Here is a 23,844-nt window from a genome sequence, read left to right as displayed (position 1 = left end):
AGGCTCTCGTTTTGGGGAAAGCCCTTTTCCTCTCCACCCTGCTGCTATCCTGAATCCAGGGGAAGCCTGAATTCTGTACCCGGAGTGAAGAACACCCCTCTCCACAAGGCCGCAGCAAGAGGCTGGCTGGTGGCCCCGACCTGTGGACAAAGGATCTGGATTCCTTCTCTGCCACCTCCTTTTCCCAACCCGGCAGAAAAGGGGAGGCGGGCTGCCTGACCTTGTCTAAGTTCAGACCCAACGCACCTGGAGCAAAGAACTGAGCCTGGGAGATACCGGGAGGCAAAGCGTGTGGGTGCCAGGCTCCTGTCAAGGTCATGGCAGGAAGCCAGGAGCATCACATTGGGGTCCTAAGACCTCCAGTCCTGCCACTAGCTGGTGTGACTCCCACCAAACCACTGCCTTTCTGGGCTTCAGGGAACCCCATCTGTAAGATGGATATCAAGCAGTTACTTCTTTTATAGGGCTGTTCATAAAGTCAAAGGGGAAAAAAAGTGTGTCTAAAATGCCCCCAAGGAGACAGGACACACACACACACACCACCTCAGGACCAGAGAGAGCAAGCCAAGTCCGCAGGTAAAAATTATACTTTTATTTGAGTCACCAGGAGAAAGATTCACTTGTGGTCCAAGTCAAATGTTCAGAATCATAACAGGCCAGAAAGATTTGATCCCAAGCACAAGCCCACGAGGGAGGGGACCAAAACAGACCAAGAAAAGACGACCACCCCATATAAAAAGATGAACGGACGGCTTCACACACACACACACACGCACACACACACACAGATGAAATGTTTGGACAGAGGCAAATTTCACGTGATCATTTCTATTTCTTTTTAAATACAGGTTTGTGGGGTGGTATTTTTTTTTTCCAGCTATTAAAAAAAAAGGCCCAAAAGTGCATATGTGAGGGGGAAAAGGCAGAAATTAAGCAATAAAGTAGTTTTCCCTGGAGGGACATGAGGAAGAAAACAGGAAGCAATATTGAGAGAATTCACTTTTCTCAGCACTGGGCTTCTTGCATTTTATTATTGGTCCGCTAAAGTTATATTCACATTCTAGCTTTGTTGCATCTTCTTTCCTGGGATTAGATTGGCAAAAAAAAAAAAAAACCCTCTGTGAACTGTAGGAAAAACCAGGGACTCGGCCCAGCCCTCAGGTTCTGTGCTCTGCTAGGGATGGATGATTGTGGAAAGGAATAAGGACTCTCAGCAGCCCCTAGGTCCCTCAGCACCAGTGTGATAGTCCCTCCTCTCTCTGGGGGTGTGTAAGAAAAGGTCCCCTATTTTTAGGATGGAAGGAACCAAGGGTTGGCAGCAAGATTCCAGTGGCTGGCTTGCCTTGTTTTGGAAGAAAAATTAGGCTGAATGAAAACAGGCTACTTGTTGCTCCCCAGCCCTCCTCCCAGCCTCTCACTTCCCTGCCAACCACAGGTTCTCCAACAGGATATGTCTCTCTGACCTTTGGTTCCAGAATCCACATTGTGCTTTGAGATTAAGAGGAAATAGAATGGACTAGCATCTGCCCACGGCTCCCAAAATTGTTCCTTCTCTGCTTCCGTCATCCCCCACACTGCCCAATATAAGACTCTCCACCCGCCCTCACCATGGCTGTGGCCAAGGAGGGAAAGGGATTGGTCAGGCAGAGGCTCAAGCCTCTGATCTGGGGTAAATATTCCCAAGGCAACTCACAAGCAGTGAGGACTAGATGTTAAACGTGCCTGCAGGCCCCTCCCTCTCCTGCAAGGCACAAGGATGCAAAGATATCAACCGTAGGGCCTGAGTCAGTGGACTTGGGGTAAAGATGGGAGGGGGAGACCCAGAAGGGTGACAGGAAAGCCCAGAGATGAATAAAATCAGGCAAGGGTGGTCATAGCCACCCACGAGTGAAGAAGGGACTTGGAGATAGCACCATCTTTCCCTTCCTCAACCTGGGTCTGTGCTTCCAGTTTTATAAGCCCTGGGACCCTCTCCCTTCACTTCAAGGAGGCCTTAGGTAAATGAGCGAGCTGGGGGCAGGGGAGGGGGCTGGGAGTGGGCAGGAAGAGGGGAGAACACTGCGTAGGTGACACAGGTCCCCCAGCTCCCTATTCTACAGCCCAGGACACAGAGATGGGGGAAAAGTATCTGCCTGGAGTCATGAAGTCTTTCCTCTCCCCCCTCCGCCAGCAAGCTACAGGCCCCAATATCAGCCCCCACCAAGTACACACCCCCTCCTCACTTCTGCACTTTGGAAAGGGGGGGTGGTGGGCTTCCTCCATTCAGGGATAGAAGGAAAGGAGGGATTCTCATTCCAAAGAAAACAGAAGGAACTTCTCTCCCTCAAGGACCTCCCCTCTGTGTACCCTCCAGAAAGCCCGCACCCTGCCTGCTTCTCTCATGCTCGCACTCACACTCGCCCGTCACAGACATCTGCAGACACCCCCTCCTTCCCCTTCAGGGAAGTCGTGGAGATACAGAGCGGGCTGTGGCTTCGCACAGTCCAGTCCCCCTGGGGTCAGATCAGGTGGTGTGGGATAGGGGGAGGCCATGGAAGGCCCCAAGCTGCCTTCCCAGGAGGATCAGCCCGTCTAACCAGGTCTCAGGGGCTGGGCTGCACGGCCGAGAGGCCTGAGGCTTCCTTGCCCCATCTTTCAGGAGGAGGCAAGCCAGGGACCCCGGAGACTCACTGGGAGGGAGAGAAAAGGGCTGCAAAGAGAACACCCCGTTCCCCTCTTTCCTGCAGCTGTCCCTAAAGCAGAAAGGTGAGACCCGGACCCAAGCCGAGCTTCCAGCTCCTTGCCCATACCAGGCCCGGTTGAGCAGGAGAGTGAAATCACAGTGTGAAAAGGAACCATGTGGGGAAGGATGAATGAATACCAAAGCAGGAACTTTACCCGCCTCTGTCAACCTTGAGCGGGAAGAGGGTGGTGAGGGGCCCTCTCGGAGGGCCGGCAGCCCCATCTCTGAGAAGCAGAGGCAGAGCCCATCTCACTGGCACAACAGGAGCACCCTCCCCACCCCCATCCCCATCCCAGGGCACGGACAGCGGGGTCCCACTCCTGGGAATGTGTGGAGCCCCTCCTCTGGGAGTCCTGGGGGTCTGGGGCTCACCCCAGTCCTGGAATGTTTGGATGTATGAGGAGGTGGGTAGGAGGGGCTGAGGGGGCAGAAAAGAGAGAAGGCAGAGGCCTGGGAGCCAACGGGTCACCCACCCAGACCGTCCCCACAGGCCTTGGCCTCCCACAGAGCGGTTCACACGTGTTCCATCCAGAGAGAAAACCAAGAAGTTGGTCAAGGGGAAAACCTGCCAGAAGGGGAGCCGCGAAAGTGGCAGAACAAGGCTTCGGTTGGCAAAAGAAGCTGGAAGAGGGGGAGGAAAAACAAGCTGTCGCAGAATTTAAAAAACAGAGACACCGAAGGGTGGACAGGTCACGCCCAGGACAGACGCGATGCTGTGGAATGCACTGAAGACGGATGGGGCGGGCGGTGCCCGGCGGGCTCAGATGGCCTCCACGTAGTTGGCTGGCAGCATCCCCGTGTCACCGGTGCGCTCCACGGTCCCGTACATCCAGCCGTCGTCGATCTGCTGCACGTTGACAATGGTGTCCCCATCTTGGAAGGAGACCTCGTCCTCGTCGGCAGCACTGTAGTCGTACACAGCACGGTACCGCTTCTGCAGGGGTGGGGGCGCGGTCAGTCAGGGGTGCCTACCTCTCTGGGACCCCAGAGCAGAGGGGACCAGGAGCCGGGAGACAAGGACGGGCTAGGCTCTGCCTCAAGTTTTCTCACCTCTGTGTCACACTTTCTGAGAGCGATCACCTTATTAACACTACTGCATCTGGCACCTCCTAAGGGCCAGACACAAACAGGTATGGAGGTTACAGGACCTCCACCCTGTCTCTCGGAACAGGAATGCTGAACTGTCCTGTGGACACCATGCTGGGTTGAGTTTAAAAGGATGACTTGCCCTGCGTGCTATTATCTGTATTATTATAAACACCAGTCTTTGTTTTTTCTTTTTAAGCTGTTGATGAATTTGTTTCTTAAGTTCAGGATAAAGACCAACTCCTGGGAGAAAAAACTCCAGGTGATACAAGAAGTACCTGTCAGGTCCCACCTTCCAACCTCAGCCAAAGTCTCGTGTTTAAACCCCAAGCTCTAGGAAATGTCCAATAAAAACACATGAAATCCAACTGTCATCTTGGAAGCAGGCAAGATTCTAAAGTCCTCTGACCATCACTGCCCTTGACACTGACTTGTCTCTGGGAGTCAGCTTAGTCTTTAGGGTCCCCCAGGCTAGGTTCTGGGATCTGTTTGGGTCCAAGGCTGGATGAATCCATTAGAAATCTCCAGAATCTGCCCCAGCACCCCACCCCACCTCCAATACCCTGTTCAGACCTTCTGTTTCCACTCCCCTGGTCTGCCTCCTCCCACTGTTCATCTACTGTGATCTCAGGGGGAGCTTTCCAAAATGCAAACCTGATGAAGTTACTTCCTGGCTTTAAACCCTTCAGAGGCCCCTTATCCTATTTAGCACAAAACTTCCCAATCCCCTCCAACCCAGCAGAAACCAGCTTCATCAGCCCTGAAGAGTATGGAGTAAGAGATTACAACGCTCCAGGCTTCTTATCCTGCTTTCCAGATGAGGAAATACAGGTTCTAAGAAAGTAACCTAATTCCTGCAGAATTGATCCATAACCTCTCCCAATCCAGTGCTCTTCATGTACTACTTTTATAACCAGAAAAATAAATATTAGAAACCACCACCAAATAAAAAAGAGGTCACAATCCTCATGGAATGACTGAAGTGACCTCGGTCCTTACCACCAACTGTGCCTTTAATCTCTTGGGCCAAGTCACCACCATCTACGCCTGCATCCTGTAACAGCCACCCAACTCATCTCCCTGCTTCCACCCTCAACTTTTTATTGCTGCTTCTCAACACAGCTGCTGAAGCCAGCTTTTAAAACACAAAAAAGCCCTTACTCTGCACAGCTTGCCAGTCATGATGGCCTCCTGGCAGCCTGAAAGACAAAGTTGTAGTCGCTCAGTCATGTCCGACTCTTTGCGACCTCAGGGACCGTAGCATGCCAGGCTCCTCTGTTCATGGAATTCTCCAGGCAAGAATACTGGAGTGGGTAGCCGTTCCCTTCCAGGGAATCTTTCCAACCCAGGGATTGAACCTAGGTCTCCTGCATCGAGGACAGATTCTTTACTGTCTTAGCCACCAAGGAAGCCTGAAGCCTACAAGTCCCTGTATGATCAGACCTCATCCCTCTCCAGTCACCTTGGCTTTCCCACTGATCTTTGAACTCTCCTAGAACACTCCTGCCTCAGGGCCTTCACACTTGCTGTTCTTCTCCACTACTCATTCCTTTACTGATCCCTTTGCTGCCCCCACCCCTTCTCACCGTGCTGTCTTTTTCTTTATCTATGACCTTTTGCCACATACCTACTTATCTATTCATGTTTGTCTCCCTGACTGGAATGTAAGTTCCAAGAGGGCAGGAAGGTGAACTTTTACTCAGATCAAATCCTTTCTGTCCAGAACATGCTCAGTAAGTATTTGAAGCACTGGCTGGTCTATCGGGAACCTTAGCCTTCAGATGACCTCTCAGACTGCGTTCCTTCCCTCACTTGTGCCTCACTCGAGGCACCAGCAGGTCTCTTATCTCAGGCTACTTTATTTCTCTGAGAATTGTCCCGCCTGAGTTTTTCTTCCTAAAGGTTGTCCAACAGAACAAAACAAAACAAAAAAAGGGTGTCCAAGAAGGGACGTCTTTTCTAAAGGGACGTCCAGGAAGCCTTCCCTAGGCTCACCCCACCTCCCACACCTCCCTCCGCCAGGGCCACTCACCCCGCCGCCGCCTGGGGCGCTGCGCTGTATGGACGCTGGGGCTGCAGGCTCCTTGTAGCCACCATAGGACTGGGATGCCGGCTGCTGCTGGGGCTGCTGGTACACTGGAAGCCAGCAGGAGACAGGCTCAGGACCTGTCCTGCCAAACCCAGAGCCTCCCAGAGCCGCCCCCTTCTTCCATGAGACCACGTCATGTACTTCCAACTCCGCAAGCTTGCTCAACCCCCACTTCCCAAGGGCTTCTGTCTGTGTGCACACACGCTGCTGTCACGCCCCAGTGGCACCTTCCCCGTCACAGCAGGAGGCCAGCACAGCCCTGACCCTGGTGTTCATGCCCTGGGTAGGGACGGGACCTGGGGTGGGTGTGGGTGTGGGTGTGTGTGTGTACTCGAGGCTTCCCTCTCACCTCCTCCTGTGTGTGTGTGTTTCATGCCCTGGGTAGGGATGTGTGTGTTTGTGTGTGTGTGTGTGTGTGTGCATGCCCTGGGTAGGGATGGGACTTGGGGTGTGTGTGTTTATGCCCTGGGTAGGGATGTGTGTGTGTGTGTGTTCATGCCCTGGGTAGGGATGGGACCTGGTGTGTGTGCGCATATGTGCATGTGTGTGCGTTCATGCCCTTGCTGGGACGGGACTCGTGTGTGTGTGTGTGTGTGTGTGTGTGTGTGTGTGTGTGTGTTCATGCCCTGGGTAGGGATGGGACCTGGTGTGTGTGCGCGTATGTGCATGTGTGTGCGTTCATGCCCTTGCTGGGACGGGACTCGTGTGTGTGTGTGTGTGTGTGTGTGTGTGTGTGTGTGTGTGTGTGTGTGTGTTCATGCCCTGGGTAGGGATGGGACCTGGTGTGTGTGCGCGTATGTGCATGTGTGTGCGTTCATGCCCTTGCTGGGACGGGACTCGTTTGTGTGTGTGTGTGTGTGTGTGTGTGTGTGTGTGTGTGTGTGTGTACTCGAGGCTTCCCTCTCACCTCCTCCCCACCTTGCCTCAGGTCCTTGGTCCCCACAGCCCTCCCACTCACCTGGGGTGCTGGCGGGGATGTGGTGAGGCTGCTGCTGCTCCTGGGGCCGCCGGTAGCTGCTCTCCTGGGGATCTCGGCGCTCGCACTCCAGACCCTCACCACCACTGGGACCCATGCGACTCTTCTCAAACTCCTCGTGGTATTTTATCTGCAGGGACAGAAAGCACTGGGTGAAGGACCCACAGCAAACCAACCAAAGCTCCCCTTTTCCGTTGCCACTCAAGATCCTGGGACGGGAGAGACTCCTGCAGGACTCCAGGCAAAGAGAGCCAGGTTCTCAACAGGGGTGTACCGCGACGTGCCCTCAGACAAGCACTTAACCTCTCCAAGCCTTGTTTCCTCCTTACAGAAGTGAGCATCAGGATCTCCCCTCAGGGGTTGCTGGAGGATGCGAAGAGATGACGGATGTAAAAGGGCCACGTCAGCTAAAGTGTTAGTGCCTCAATTGTGTCTGACTCTTTGCAACCCGATGGACTGTAGCCTGCCGGGCTCCTCTGTCCATGGGATTTTCCCAGCAAGAATACTGGAGTGGGTTGCCATTCCCCTCAGAAGGGAATGAATGTTAAATGAAAGCACCAGACAAATGTAAGCTGTCAGTTTTATGTCCCTGTGGCAGGGCTGGAGCTGCCCCGCTTCCACCCTGGCCCATAGCAGTGACTATGGGCTTACAGAGCAGGTTTACAGAGCATCTGCTAGGTGCCAGGCACTACGCCAGGCGTTCTGCATCACAGGCTCATTTTACCATGTCAGCACCTATACGGGGGTACAGTATAGTCCCCGTATAACAGATAAGAAGGAGACTAAAGCACTGACAAGCAACACGAGTTACCCATGCTCACAGAGATTTCAGAGCCCGTGTTCTTAACCAGCAGGCGATTCTGCCTCTTGTGGGCATGACCTCATAAAGCTCCGCTGAGGACCCCAGCTTGCAGGACAAGAAATGTCCGGCCCTCTCCAAGGGTATGTCAGTATCTGGAAGATGAAGTCCTTCTCTCCTTGGGTTAAAAAATGGGCAAAAAGAGACCTGAAGAAGCCACACACCCAAGGTCTTCACCAAGGACCACCAGGACCCAGAATTGTGTTCTTAAAGTCTGGTCTTCAGACTATCTGCTGAACGCAGGTTCCAGGACCTTCCATAGAATCTACAATATCAGGGCTGGGGTTTTGGAATATGCACCTTTATTTTTTTTTCTTTTTTTGGAGGGAATATGCACTTCTAAGGGACTTCCCAGGTGGTGCTAGTGGTAAAGAACCCACCTGCTAACTCAGGAGACATGGGTTCGATCCCTGGGTTGGGAAGATCCCCTGGAGGATGGCATGGCAACCCACTCCAGTATTCTTGCCTGGAGAAATCCCACGGACAGAGGGGCCTGGCGGGCTACAGTCCATAGAGTAGGTATACAATCCATAGCACAAAGAGTCAGACATGACTGAAGAGACTTAGCATGCACAGACACATGCACTTCTAAAAGCTTCCCGAGGTGAGTCTGAGTCTTGAAGGCTCAAGTTTGAGAACCAGTGGTCTGGAGCAGAGGTTGGCAAACTCAGGTCCATGAGCCCACAGCCCATTTGCTCATGGTCTGCATATGAGCTAAGAACGGGTACTACGTTTAGTAATGTTTGAAGCCTGTGCGGAGAGTTAAAAGGAATAAGATTGGTAACACATGAAATTTCTATGAAATTCAAATTTCAGTGTCCAGAAATAAAGTTCTCCTAGAACAGTCACACCCATTCATCTCCCTATTATCTCTGGCTGCTCTCACGCTGTCGCTACAGAGCTGAGTAGCTTTGACAGGCCCTTTGGCCCACAAAGCCTAAAACATTTACTCTCTGGAGCTCTACAGAAAAAGTCTGCTGTCCCTTCTTTGCTCAAATATTCCTGTTGGTAATATCTGTTTCAGCACAATCCTCCCAAATTGCACCTATTGTATAAATTACACAGAAGTACCACTTTATGGGAAATAGATGGGGAAACAGTGGAAACAGTGTCACTTTATTTTTCTGGGCTCCAAAATCACTGCAGATGGTGACTGCAGCTATGAAATTAAAAGACACTTACTCCTTGGAAGGAAAGTTATGTCCAACCTAGATAGCATATTCAACAGCAGAGACATTATTTTGCCAACAAAGGTCCGACTAGTCAAGGCTATGGTTTTTCCTGTGGTCATGTATGGATGTGAGAGTTGGACTGTGAAGAAGGCTGAGCGCTGAAGAATTGATGCTTTTGAACTGTGGTGTTGGAGAAGACTCTTGAGAGTCCCTTGGACTGCAAGGAGATCCAACCAGTCCATTCTGAAGGAGATCAGTCCTGGGATTTCTTTGGAGGGAATGATGCTGAAACTGAAACTCCAGTACTTTGGCCACCTCATGCGAAGAGCTGACTCTTTGGAAAAGACTCTGATGCTGGAAGGGATTGGGGCAGGAGGAGAAGGGGACGACAGAAGATGAGATGGCTGGATGGCATCACTGACTCGATGGACGTGAGTCTCAGTGAACTCCAGGAGTTGGTGATGGACAGGGAGGCCTGGCATGCTGCGATTCATGGGGTCGCAAAGAGTCAGACATGACTGAGCGACTGAACTGAACTGAACTGAACCACTTTACACCCATGAAATGTCTATACACATTTGTGTGTAAAACGTACAAATATGAAAAAAACAAAAGATGAAAAAGAACCAGAGTCAGGAGTTCTAGGATTTTCTGCCTGCATTCCCAGTGGCAACATGCCCACATCCCACCTTGAGGACCTACTGACTTTTCAGAGAGGAAATTTAGGGGGAAGAAAGCAAGCAACCGAGGAGAGGTGGGAGGTCCATGGTTAGCGCTCTGGAAGCGCTGGGCTGGGGCTGGTGGAGGAGGTGGGACAGTCCCCCCGCCTCCCCCGCAGAGGAAACTCAGAAAGGGGGACACAGAAAACTGGTCTGGTCCTGAGCAGACCCAGGCCTGAATTCTCTCCAGACCTCAGACCACCACCCGCCTGGAGGCTGGCTCTCACTTCCTGTTCACTAGGATCCTGCCCTGTGCTGCTCCCAGTGGAAAAGGGGGTGGGGTGAGGGGGACAGGGTATGGAGGGGGCAAAGCCTGTCCTGCCTCCAGGAGCAGAAGGAACCTGCAATTCTGTGCCCTGAAGTCCCTGCCTGATCCAGCTGTCCGAGCCCAGGTGCTCCCATGGCCCACCCCTTCTCACTTTCTTTGCTTTCTCAAATCCGCTTTATAAGGTGGGCAAGAGCTAAAACTCAGCCAGAAGCAGCCGGGCTACAGGTCTGCAGGGGTGATCAACTGGGCCCACCCACATCTCCCTGCTGCTCTTCCGCTGTTGAATGATGGTGACTTGCTGCAGCCCGGGCTGAGAGAACAGGTCGGGCAGCAGCATAGCTTGGGATGGGCCGGTGGGGAGGTAGGGAGTGCCTCACTTAGGGCTTTGGGTCAGCATGAGCCCCCCTCCTCCTCTCACCCCTTTCCATCATGCCAAGCAAGGACCCACACCCAAAGAGCAAAATAAACTGAGCCAGTTCCGGAAGGGGAGACAGCTGGCCCTGGTCAGACTGAAAACCCATCGGATCCCCAAACTCCCATGAAGTAGAACACCGAGGGGTGAAGGTCAAAGGCCAGCGTCCTGCTCTCAGATCCCTAAGACAAGGGCAAAGGTGAGAGTCTCTCTTGAGCCCACTCAGTGAGCCCCCCTCCTCTGGCAAGGAGTCGGGGGGCGTGGGGGCAAGGAGAGGCCTCTAGGCTCTCAAGGCAACTGCCCTTCTGACTTCTGTCCTGGGGGTGGGAAAGGTTAGCTTTCCGTGTTTACTTTCTGGTAATGAAAAGAGGCCTGACCCTGGGAGCCGGTGACCACGGGGAGGCAGACAGAGGCCTGCCCCGGGCCCTGAGGGAGCCAGGACGTGGGCTGAGGGGCAGGCCCCCGCTACCCTGGTTGACAGCCCACTTCTTGGGCTGCGGCTCTGTCTGTATTAGTGAAGGGGTGACTCTTGGAGGAAGAAGCATGTCTGGGTCCCATCCCCCGTCACGTTGTAGACTCAGTCCTTCATGGAGGACTGCACGTCCCTCCCACACCTCACCCCTAGAGTCACGAGCCATTCACTTGCTCATGTGAACTTGGAAGAGTCCTATCCCCTATGGGCCTGGATTTCCTCATCTTAAAAAGAGGCCATGGCACCATCTGCTCCCACGTGGTCCTAAGGCTTCCAACTACCTCTAGGAACCTAGCCAAATCCTAGAACTGAAAGCAAGTGTGGACGTGTGTTCGTTTCCGCAAGAGGCTGATGGGATCCATCTTGCTCCTTAAAAAGCCACTCTACGCAGGGCCAGCTGATCCAGGTGGACACAGCAGTGGCAGCCTGAACACAGGAGAACCCTTCCCACCACCGATACAGGAACCACCTGCTCACTGTAATGACCTTGACTCAGCTCTTCACATTGAGTTCTCTGCATATAATCTCCCTTGGCCTTGACAATAATCACCCTTTAAAAAAAGTCCCATAGGTGCACTTTAATTTCCATTTTACAGAAGTCAAGTGACTTTCATTAGTCAGGCCTGCAGCTGCTGATACAAGGACAAAGCCACAGCTGGACGGGTCCTTTCCTGGGACAGGGTGACCACACGCCCAAGTCTGCCCCTGGTCCCAGTTCATGTCTTCCTGAACAAATATGAGTAGCACTCCCTTTCGCTTTCAAAAGGGATGATAATCACAAGGTCACCCTAACTTCGAGAGAAGGGGCGCCAGGCACTGAAGTCAGGAGCGGCAGCGCAGAACGGAAGCGGACCGAGAAAAGCGGGGCTGCAGCCCTTCCGCCCGGGGGCCACCTGATAAAATCTCGGTCCTCTCAACTTCCTCTCCCTCCCCTGCGCAGGAAACAAGGAAACTGTTATTACTTTGCTGATCGACCTAATAGCTTGAGAAGCAAAGAGGCACCTTAAAGGGTATGAGCATATCCAAAAGGGAAATAAAGACTTATCAGAGGCCAAGGCCCTGGTGGAGCTCAGTCCCAGGCTCAGCAAAGTTCCAGTCGTCTAAGTGCCCTGAAAAGGGGTCACCTAAGCTCAGAAACGTCAGCAGAGGCCCAGCCAAAACCTGTCCTGGGACCCCACAGAAGGACGCCTGGAGATCCAAGTGCACGGAGGTGCAGGGATCCAGGCCCCGGAGGACCCTCCCCACTCATCCAGGGCCCTGCCAGCCAGGACTCCAGGATGACTCATTGAGGGTCCATTCCAAAGCTACGGAAAACACATTTTCTCTGCCAGCTGATGGTCTGTTTTCTGAACCCGTGTTCTCCTTCCTGATTGTGGTGGAAAACCAAGGTCTGACTCCACATTTGCTCCCACATGATTCCACATCACAGCCAAGAAGGGAATATCAGGCTCTGGATGGAATAATCAACTCACCAGCCAAGGTCTGGTTTTTCTAACAATGTTTCCATTTGTTGCGGGCCTCTGTGGTGCCCTTATATGCATTACTCATTTCCTTTTCTCAGCCAGCCCAAGAACAATGTATTATGATCATCCCCATTTTTCAGACAGGGAAACCAAGGTTCAGGAGGTAGGTAAGAGGTGCATAAATGAGTCCTACCATCCAGCTCTTTAGTTCTCAACCACCAAGTAATGCTGTGTTCCCCATGAGAGACTAACACTATTTTGTTTTTAAAACAAATGTAAATCTGTGCTCGACTTCATTACTAATCAGAAAAATGCAAGTTAAAACCATGAGATACTACTACTGCTCACAATGAGAATGGCTAAATTGAACAAGTCTAAGGATGCAGAGCAGTGGAAACTCTCACCAGTGCTGGCGAGACGGTAAATCCATAGCCCTGCTTGAATAGTATTTCAGCGTCATCTGGTAAGGCTGAGGGGACACAGCCTCCAAGATCCAGCAACTGCCCTCCATGTTAACGCTAGGAAATACGTAGGAAGTTGTCCACAGCCACGGAAGCAATCCAAATGCCACCAACCCCAGAATCAACAAAATGTGGGATAAGCACTTTAAGCAGAATACAAGGCAACAACAGAAAAGAATAAACTGCAGCGTCATGATGCTTTAAACCCAGTGCTGCCCCAAGGATATGACACACAAGAAAAAGTTAACCGAATCACTTTTCTGTACACCTGAAACTAACACATTGTAAACCAACTATACTTCAGTTTTAAAAAAAGAAATATTACATACTTAAAAAAAAAAAGCATACAGGGTTTCCAACAAGCCCGTCTCCAGCCATTTGACTCTGGGGCTAGAATTTTCTTTGACTTTACTACTGATTGGGCCCAAACTATAAGGATCTGAAGGGTTTCCCAGGTGGTGCTGGTGGCAAAGAACCCACCCACCAATGCGGGAGTCAGAAGAGACATGGATTCGATCCCTGGGTCAGGAAGATCCCCGGGAGAAGGGCATGGCAACCCACTCCAGTATTCATGCCTACAGAATCCTATGGACAGAGGAGCCTGGTGGGCCACAGTCCACAGGGTCACAAAGAGTCAGGCACGACTAAAGCGACTTAGCATGTATGCATGCCTGCATAAGGCCCGAAGCTAATTTAAGAAATATGAGCTGCTAATTATTTCTGACTGTGAGAAATGCAAAAGATTTCTGCCTGTAGCAAGGCTATCTCCAAAGCTTATGGTTTTACAGTCCTGTAGGACATTCACCAGTTCAGCAGCTAATGGCAGAACACTAACCAGTTCTATATCTAATTATATCCAGTGCTTTCTTTCACAGACTAGGCCTCACCTCTGCCTGTCAGATGCTCCCAGCTGGTTCCTCATAATTAAGTTAATTATATGATAGGTACTCACTACATGAGAGTTATGTCTGTTTTTTGAACACTTTGAAAGCTCTATTTTGACAGGGGGCTGTCATGCTCTGCTTCCTGCCTTGCATGGTGAACACACACACAGGTGTTTGTGTGATATACTTTACAGAAAAAGGAAAAGTTAAAAAGACCCAAAACTGTATACAGGAAATCTATATATGAGGAAATATGTACGTAAATGAAAACTTGCCTACTTGAAGGCAGGGGCTCCTAGTAAAGGGACTTAGCAACTAAAAGTCCTTCTGTCTAGGACGTCCCTGTTGGTCCAGTGGTTAAGAATCCGCCTGCCAATGCGGGGGACACAGGTTTGATCTCTGGTCTGGGAAGATCCCACGTGCTGTGGGGCAACTAAGCCCGTGCCTAGAGTCCCTGCTCCGCAACAGAAGCCACCGCAACAGGAAGCCCGCACACGGCAACTGGAGAGCAGCACACTGCAGCTAGAGAAGGCCCATGAGCGGCAACCAAGACCCAGCACAGCCCAAAAAAAAGAGAGGCTCCCATCCTTACAGCCATCAGAGCCGGTGCCCAAAGGCCAGGTTAATATTGGGTTGGCCAAAAAGTTTGTTCGATTCTGTCCATAACATCCTATGGAAAACCCCGAATGAACTTTTTGGTCAACTCAGTATAACCGAATCACTTTGCTATATGGCAGTAACGAACACAACATAGAAAGCCAACTATACTTCAACTAAAAAAAAGTCAATCACGCACGACAGAGGCCTAACTTACTAGCACTTTGCCTCCCAAGTTTCCACACATTTTTAGTTCTAGACACAGGCCCAACTTTTCAGCCCAACTTTAGTCCCTGTCCCCTTTTTCACCACCATATAGAAAGCAAAGTCTACCTTTAAATTAACAGCAATGGACAATATTTATCTCAGACTAAGTGCTTGACATTTTCCTCACACATGAGGAGGCGTCTGACGATAACCCGGGAAATGAGTGACCAGCTCATACAGGAACACTATTTTGGATACAAAACAGAAGGTGTGGCTCTAGACATCATCGTTCCCAAAACTCCTCTGGAGGAAGGACAATTTAATAACGTGGTTTAAAGTTCCCTAGGGGTTCTGGATGTAGCCAGGACTGGCACCTTTGGTGAAGCTCTTTTCAGATTCTCTTGGTGATGATTCTCACACTGCAGGGAACTCAGGAAACGTGTTAAAAACGCTGGTTCTTGAAAAAAGAAATTTTATTTTGTATCATTTTTAATTTTGTATCTGTATGAGATGATCCGCTCAACTTATTGTGATAATCATTTCATGATGGAGGTAAATCCAATCATTATGCTGGACACCTTACATGTATATAGAGCAGCATGTCAATTACAGCTCAATAAAAATGGAAGAAAAGATAAAAAAACAACAAGAATAATTTAAAAAATAAAATGCTAGTTCCTGAGACTTTCTTGGTGCTCCAGTAGTGAAGACACCGTATTCCCAATGCAGGGGACTCAGGTTCGATTCCTGGTCAGGGAACTAGATCCCACATCCCACAACTAAGACCAAGCATAGCCAAATAAATAAACATTAAAAAAGATGCTAGTTCCTAAAAATGAGATAAAATTAATGCAGTTTCTGGGCTCTGCTCCCAGGCAGTCCCAGGAGGAGGCCTCTGAGGCTGCATTTTCTTTTTTTTTTTTGCATTTTCTTTTTTTTAGCCTGTATCTTCAATCAACCTTTTCAAGTAATTGAAGTACAGCTGTTTGGAAGCCCACAGCTGACAGACTAAGGGCATTTGCCAAAACCAAGGGTCTTCCAGCTCTGTGGTCGTGTGTCACAGGTTCCAGCTAAAGCTGCAAACGCAGAACCAGGTCAGGCATCAGTCACCTCCCCACCTCAGAAAGGGGACAATCAGCTCATTGCAGGCCTATGGGTACTGATAAGATGGTATCTGCCCAGGTGTGGGTGTCTTGGCCAGAGTGAGTTGTTACCAGGGCTCCTCAGACACTAACACCTCCAATGACTAGTTGGGGGGGAGGTTGGGGAGTACAGGTGCAATAGGCAGGGTGTGGAGTATTCTGGAAGCTTTCCAGAAAAGCAGGCAAGGATGACTGGGCTTGCCTCCCCCTTCTAAAAGCCACAGGCTGGAAACAATGAGTGAATGTGCTGGGGGGTTGTGGTTGTAGGAAGGGAGCAGGTGTCCAGATAACAGTCTTCACAAGGAAAGGCCAGAGGCTAAAGTCTCAAGAGTCCAGTTTTCTGTATCTTCCTTCCTTGTTAACCGAGGTTTCCCCTCCCTCCTGTTTTCCATGAGGACAGCTGAGACCCATACTTTCTTCCCACTTTCTTCTGGGCACAACCTGCAGGGAAGCTCTCGGGTTGGGACCAGGCCCTAGCTAATAAAGAAGCAATTGAGACAGGCTTGTTTGAGGGGAAGAGGGGATTACAGCTGTCAGAGGCATCTTAGCCCAAGGGAAGCACTCCATTTCCTCAAGCCACGACTTTCAAGCTGCGGGTCAACAATACAATTGCGAAACCCGGCACCTTTAACAAACTAAAATAGAACAGAAAATATCCGAATGCCCTTTAAGTGGAAGAGCACTCTTTCCTGAAAGTTTTGGTTCTGTTTCTCTTAAATAAATCAGCAAGCCTGTTCAGTGGGCCACAACATGAAATGTATTTCATACTGCAGGCTGCTGATCAAAGTTTAAGAGCCAAAGTCTCAGGCATGGCCACTTCTGATGGCTTGGGTCCTGGCTTCTGACATCTACCTGAGCCACAGCGAGTCGACCCTAACAATGGTCCAACTTACTTCCAGGAGTGCCTGATCAAGGAGGTCTGAGGGCTGGATGCCGGATAGACCACCCAAAACTCAAGGCCCCTGAAGCTTCTGTCCCCAGTCCCTCAGCCCAGAGTGACACCAGGCAACCTGCCAACCCCTCCTGAACCAGACCTGAAGACACCTGCTTGCCCAGTCCTTTATGGGACTCTGTGCAACACAGGCCATGTCCATGCCTGTGGCTCACAGCGGTGCCCCCGCATTGCCCAAAGCCCCCTAAGCAGCCTCCCCACAAGCCCAGAGCTGCACAGGCTGCTAGTCTGTGGCTCCGCCAAACAGGAAACTGAGGCCTGTCCCCTGCCACAGGTGCCATAAGGGGCGTTGACCCACTGCCCACTCTGCACACCAGCCCTGCCATGGCTAGACACTGGTGACCACCCTGGACCTGGGAGGGCCAGGCCAAGGGGTGCAGAGCCAGCGAGCAAAACCCAACTGGGGTTTTTACACAGGAAGGAAGAACAAGCCGAGGTGGGGGAGGAGGCTGAAGAAGGGCGGAAATGACTGCAATGTCAGCACCCAGAGGCAGTCGATGGGGAGGCCAGCCCCTCCCCACCCCTGCCACCCAGTTCTGACCTTTGTGCTCAGACAAAACAGCTAGTCCGGACCCTGGCCCTCACCATAGCCAGCAGGGAGGGGGGGAAATTTCAGAGAGAGTGGGGGATGAGGGGGGGTGATTGAGCACAAAGGCCCTCCCCAAAAGTCTAGTTCTTTCAAGGTGGAAATATTATGTGGGCAGAGGGTATCAAAGGGGCAATCTGGGGGTACACAGAGGAAAGGCATCTTGGGAACCCCAAACCCTTCCCTTCCCTCGGCTCAAGCAGGCACCAGCCAGGCCTGCTGAGGAAAGCAGGGGTGGCACAGAACTGGCCTCATGCACAACTGCCAAGCAGGCGGGGAGGAGACGAGACGGGAGCGCCAGGGTCAGGGTAGTACCCGCGGAGCAGGGGACCTTACATTACTGATCTGGTCCTGGGTCTTCTTGATTCTCTGGAGCTCAGGCGTGTCTGCCACCACGCTGAAGCCTTTGCCCTTGTTCTTCTCAAACTCCTCCTTGTAGCGTACCTGGAGGACCAAGGTGGTAGAGACGGATCAGAGTCGAGGCAGGGGGAGCAGAAAGGGCTCCAGCCTGCAGCAACCAGCCAGGAGAGACCCTGACCAGAAACCCCCCTGCAGTGACATCCACTCCCACCTCCCAACTCCAGGCAGAAACCGTGGCCAAAAAGTATCAGACCAATGATAATAAACTATTACTATGTATTCATATTTGGTGTATCCTGAGTGCCAAGAGCTTTACATGAACTGTCATTTAAGTCTTGCTATAGACTATCGTTAGTTCCATTTTACAGACAAGGAAACCTGAGCCACAGAAAGGGAAAGTCACCTGCCCAAGCTCACACAGCTTAGCAGCACAAGTTCAGAGCCAATAGGATGAACTTTCATCTGCCTGACTCTGAACCTTCACCACGGCCCATCCTGCCTGATGGTGAGAGAAAGAAGGTTCTTTCCAAGGACTGCCCCAGCCCTCACCCTGGCCAGGATGTGGTCCTACCCGCTGAGAGCCTGGGGGAGTTTCTGAGTGAGGGCTGTGCCAAGGGACAAAGTTGGTGCCCAGAAAGGAGGGCGGTAAGACAGCCACTCAGAAGACTCAATCAATGAGCCTTTGAGAGGCCCCGGTGGCTGCCTGGAGCCTGCCAACCTGGCTTTTGAGGTCAGCACCACAGGAGGGGATGAAATGGGTGGGGGACAGATAGCATGTCAGGCTTCCAAGAGCCAAGAAAGACCTCTACCACCCCCTCCAATGCCCCTCTCTTCTGAGTATTCCATGGAAACCTGAGTACTAGAGGGACTTAAGTCAGACATTCAGAAAGGACGTCCCAAGCACTAAAGGAACTGAAATATGAAAACTGTCCTCCCCTGGGGGTTTTGAAGAACAGAATGGAGGCTGGAAATGGCCCTGGGACAGGGACCTATTCCTCCGGCTTTCAGAGTCTTTACTGTCCACCTCGGCAGCAGCTGTTCCAAAGCCCACCAGCTGCCTGGACTTTTTCCATGCAGGCTGCACTGTCCTGGAGGCAGGTCAGCCCAGGACACAAGGCCTAGGACCTTGGGAATTTCCAGGCCTCTCCCAGGCATGGAGTCATCTGGCCTCAGGGCTGAGCTGCACCGTGACCCGACTGACAACACGCACCTGTCAGTTCCTCTGCACCCCCCAGGGGTCAGGGTCCCTGTCTGTCTCCAGAGCCCCAGCTCACCCATCCAACAAGGGCTTCTTGTTCCTAAAAGGTTCCAGAACCTCCTTTGTTCTGACCCAGACTGAAATAAAGGCCTGGATGTGCTAGGTCCCCTCAGACTGGAAGTTAACACAGTGGGTTCAGGTACCAACCCACCCCAAGGGCCTAGAACTGCCCCACAGCAGCTCTTTCAAGAAGGCCTGGGCCAGCACAGCAACTCTTAGTGGTAGGGGTGGGTTGGGGGGGAGACCCTTCTGGAAGCAGGCATCAAGAAAGGTAAAGCACTGAGAGTCAAAAATGCGTCGCTCCAGATGCAGAGGCCCCAGATCTAAGACCTCTGGCCTTGATTTCCTCACCTGTAAGAGGACTGTCCATAATGGAGAGGGGGCTTCCTACCACCCAGTAAGAGCAAAGAGCCCGTGGGAGTTGGTATGAACACAGGCTGTCTCCCACTTGCTGACTGATCTTGGGCAACTGATTTAACCTCTCGGGCCTCAGTGTCCACATCTGTAAAATGGGGATCATGACACACCCATTCTAATCAAAGATACAGGTGGCTTTAAAGCAACAAACACATATGAAGCACATGCTGAGTCGCTCAGTCGTGTCCGACTCTGTGTGACCCTGTGGACAGAGCCCACCAGGCTCCTCCGTCCACAGGATTCTCCAGGCGAGAACACTGGAGTGGGGTGCTATTTGGCAGCGTTCAGTGTGCAAGGATGAGGGTTAAGTGTAAAGGTGCTTTGTCGAGTGCTGAACAAACACTAGTCCCTGACTCCTTCCTCCACTTCCTGGCCCTCTGGAGGGTCAGGCCCCTAATCCAGGGGAATAATTGTCATGGCAACACTACAATGACATCAGCTGGTTCCCAGGCTCAGGAACTGCCTCTCCCTCCCTGCCGGGGAGGAATAATTCATTTCACTCCTGGCACAGGCAGCCCAGAGAGGGCGGGGCTGGAAGGAGCAGGGGGCAAGAAAGGACAGAGGCCTGTGCTCAGCACTACTTTGCTGTGTGTTCCTGGGCAAGTTGGGCCCCCTCTCTGGGTCTCCTGAGAGTGGCCAGCCGCTGATCAATAAAAGCCCTCCTGGTTCTGGAGTTTCTGACCATATTTAAGCACCTGCCCCTGACTATGGAAAATCAAGGTGGGGAAGATTCTCTGGCCATCTGGAGCTGGAGTAGGTGGCAGAGTTTTGTGAAAGTCAAGGAACCAGAAGTCTGGGGAGGGCCCCACATGGAACCTCGCTCATCACCCAAGCTGAAGTGCTTGCCCTCCTCGGGGATGGCTCACCAGGATGTGACAGGGGGCTCTGAGCGGGGAAATGACCTGCCCAAGGTCACTCAACCTGCCTTGTCGGTTCAACTCAGGAGTCCTGTCTGAATGCTTCCTGCCTGGGCCTCCAACCCTGGACACTCCCAAGGTAGAGAGGGGAGTGAGGCCTGAACAACCAGGACCTAAGAAATTCCACTTTTCATATATAGATTTATTAATTATTCTCCCAGATTCTAGCTTGTTCATCACTTACCATAGCAAATAGTAGATACAAACAGAGGTTTGTTGGGTAAATAATGAACGAATTGAATGCAGAAATAAAATCTCCAAACAGGCAGCATAAGTTGAAAAACAACTGCCTTGCTGACCCAGTGTAAGAGGAAAGATCACGACTTAAAAATACATATATGGAAAAAAAATGATACCAACAAGTCCTACTTATTATGTACCTACCATGTGCTAAACCCACATACTATGTAACCCACCCACTTCTAACAAAAAAAGAAATTGTTTTAAGAGTAAACACACAGAGATGGGGAGGAGAGCTAATGAGAAAGGTCAGTCTGGAAGCAGTCATCAAAAGGTCTAATACTCCTCAGCTTTATCATATCCAAGTTCCATCTCCTTTCCTTTCCAGGAGAATAGCGCTGGAATAATACTGAGTGCTGACTGTATGCCAGGAACCATTCTAAATACCTAATATATACTAACATCCTCACAATAACCTTTGGAGAGAGGTAATTCGTACTTTACAGATAAAGGCAGTAAGGTTCAGAGAGGTTAAATAACTGGTCCAAGGTCACTGAGCTAATGAGGGCAGATCCAGGATTTGGCCTTCAACTGGCTCGGGTATGAGTGACGCAGGCATGCTGCCTACCCTGCAGGTTATAAGATTCAAGGTAAGAGAGTGGGAACTTTGCACACAACAGGGCAGGGCACAGGGCTTTGGTACAATCTCCTGTCCCCTGCGGCATGTGCCCCGTGGCATTTCCCAAGCACAGCACCAAGGATGATGAGGGTAGAATTAAAGACATCTTTTCCTTTCACTTTTGTCTTCGCTCAGAGGGCCACACAGACAGCCCCAGCTCAGCCCCACCCCAAAGCTGCTGCCTCTACTAGTCCTGGGGCTGGGGTGGGAGAGATGCCCTGCAGGGGTAGAGGGGTGAAGGGCCGCTAGGCCCTCGCCACTAGGGCTCTGCCTCAGCCAGGCCTGGACAGGCCCACCCAGAGGGTCATTTGTGGTCAGCCCTGTGGTTACCCGCCCCCACAAGGGAGGCTCCAGGTGTCCCAGACACCACAAGTACCACTTTGGAAACCAATCTAGAAATAGGAAAACAAAGTTGAAATAGCACAGGCAACTTCCCAGAGACAGAGGAGACAGAGACACCAACGCAGGCCCAGGAAGGAGCCTGGAAAGAGATGGGAGGCTGGCCCCTGGTGGGTGGGGCGGGCTAGATAGGGAGGCTCCCACTTCCCTTCCCGACACAGTGGCCTGCCCAGCCCTCAAGGCCCACCCTGCCCCCACAGCGGCCACAGGAACCAGAACTGTCATGGCCCACGGCCCCAGCCAGGCCCACTTAGCCCTTCCAAGCCTTAGAGCCATGGGCCCAGCCCTCAACATCTAGGCAACTGGTCCCCATTTTACCAGGCAAGAAAAGAACACTGAGAGGCAAAGGGGTGAGACTGAGACCCCACAGCCTGGGGAAGCAGCAGACAGAACCAGACTTGCAAAGAGGACAGTACCCCTCTTCTAGCCCCAGCCCTCAAGAGCCCAACTGCAGGAGATTAGAGCAGTGGCCTCAATGCAAAGCCTCAGCTCACACCCCTCACAGCAGCTCCTCACCTCCCTCTCTACCCCACAGCCTGGCTCTACGCAGCTCAGAGCAGGTCTGCAGGACCAAAAGCCCTCATCAGAATCGCCAGGGCTGCCCAAATGCAACTCCCTGGGCCCGGCCCAGAAGTGGCAACCAAAACCCCCTTGGGTGGGGCCGTGAACTCTGCATTCTAAACGCCACCCTCATCCCCTGCACCATCCCCCCAGAAGGCTGATGCATCCTGGGCATTAGTGCGCACAGCTGGGCGCCACAGCAGGCTGCAGAGGGGTTGAGAGCAAAGGGCTCGACTTCTGTCAGGGAGCTGGCTCTGCGTGGCCTCTAACCTGTGTCCCCACCTGTAGCAAGGGGACAAGAGTCCCTCCATCATCAGGTGGTTTTGACGACTGAATGAGGTCAGGCCCGACCCCCGTGATGACCCATGAAGAGTGACTGGCCTTCTCATGACCTCCCCACCCTCTCAAGAATCAGGAACCCTGGGAACATGCAGTGGGCCAGGCCCCTGGGAGACAGGGTGGGTCTGGAGGTGGGCAGGGGGTGCTTCCTCCTGCAGGCCCCGCCCCTCAGGGATTGAGTTCCACAGGCAGAAAGAGCTCCAGCCCAGCTTTTTGTGGGACTGATAAAGGCTGAGGGAATTAGCAGGGTTTGAATTTCTCCTCCTGAGAGTAGGTGTGTGTGGGGGGTGTACGTGTGTCCTTGCTTCTGCCTGAGTGTGTACACACACTCCCACACTCCTCTCATGTTCTGGGGTGAGTACAGGTCACCCCACAATGCTCTGACCTGCTCTCCCCATGAAGCCCCTTCTATCCGCGACAGGATGGGGAGTCCCTAAGGCGGTTGTCAGGGCCTGGCCAGGGGATTCCCTGTGCAAATCAGGCCCAGGCCCGAGTGCCATCTCAAGCCTTCTTCCTGCCAGCTGAGCCACCCAGCCCTCCTCAGTCAGGCGGGCTCTGGTACCCACATTAGCCCCTACAGTGACTTCAGCTTTCACACCACAGCAGGGGCAGAGCCTGAGCTGGTAGATGTGAGCTGTGCTAAGGGCCAAATTAGCTTCCCCTACTTGCCCCCAGGTGGCTCAGTGGTAAAGAATCCGACTGCTGATGCAGGAGACATGGATTCCATCCCAGGGGTCAGGAAAATCCCTTGGAGAAGGAAATAGCAACCCACTCCGGCCTTCTTGCCTAGGAAATTCCACGGACAGGGGAGCCTGGCAGGCTACAATCCATGGGGTCGCAAAGAGTTGGACACGACCTAGCACTGTGCACCTGCTCTCCCATCACGGTGGGATACACAGGAGGCCTGAACCCCTGGCTCACAGGGCTGCATGAGGTCAAGGTCACTGTATTCGGGAGTGAAAAAAACAGAGCCTGGATCCTCCAAGCTCACTGAGAGTGTGTGTCAACAGGCAAAGTCCAGTGCCTCTCAGAGCCTTGGTTCCCTGTCTCTGACGCCTGCAGTCAAGTCAAGGATAAATGAGGTGAAGTAACAGAAGTGTTTGCTAACCTATAAAAGTTCCCACCAACAGGAGGAACTATCGTTTTTATTATCAAAGTAAAGATAGTTCTCCTTAGGGAGTTGGGTGGAAAACTGGAAAGAATACAAGTCTCAGACAAACTGGCATTCAAAGTCATTAGCACCTATTTCCTCTTCCGTAAAGTGAGAGGGATCCTGCCAACTGCACAGAACTATTGTGAGGCATGAACGCTAACACACCCAGAACACCAAGCACTCCATACATTAGCTACTAATACAGTTATAACCACTACTGCTACTTGTGTGATTTCAGCAACCCCTTACTGTCTCTGAGCCTCAGTTCCCCATCTGTACAATGGGAAAACAGCACCTTCCTTGCAGGTTGCTGGGAGGATTAAATGAGAGAATGTGGGTAAAGCCTTTGCCATTCCAGGGCTAGTTCTCCTTCATGTGACCAACTGGGGGACAAGGAGCCAGAGAATTCACATCAAGATCAGGCAGCAGGCGCCCCACCTGGAAGGATCAGGAGGGATTCCCCCGAGGCCCAGGTAGATCCTCCAAGACGTTTTCCTGGCCCTGGGCACCCTGC

At 52.0% G+C, this 23,844-nt stretch overlaps 1 protein-coding gene across 1 annotated transcript in view; it reads right to left on the bottom strand.

Annotated features, from left to right (window-relative positions):
* Positions 1 to 569: 569 nt before the first annotated feature.
* The window catches only part of LASP1 (LIM and SH3 protein 1), a 40,684-nt gene continuing 17,409 nt past the window's right edge, over positions 570 to 23,844 (bottom strand). Inside the window, exons 4-7 of the mRNA XM_019981562.2 lie at positions 17,404 to 17,511; positions 6,856 to 7,003; positions 5,841 to 5,944; positions 570 to 3,656 (exon numbers count right to left, since the gene is read on the bottom strand). Coding sequence (XP_019837121.1) covers positions 3,483 to 3,656; positions 5,841 to 5,944; positions 6,856 to 7,003; positions 17,404 to 17,511 — 534 coding nt within the window. The 3' untranslated portion in view covers positions 570 to 3,482. The remainder of the gene's footprint in view (positions 3,657 to 5,840; positions 5,945 to 6,855; positions 7,004 to 17,403; positions 17,512 to 23,844) is intronic.

This window comes from Bos indicus, chromosome 19 (genome assembly GCF_029378745.1).
Source record: "Bos indicus isolate NIAB-ARS_2022 breed Sahiwal x Tharparkar chromosome 19, NIAB-ARS_B.indTharparkar_mat_pri_1.0, whole genome shotgun sequence".
NCBI lineage: Eukaryota > Metazoa > Chordata > Mammalia > Artiodactyla > Bovidae > Bos > Bos indicus.
Note: the sequence above shows the minus strand (reverse complement) of the source record. Positions and strands in the feature narration are given on the sequence as shown.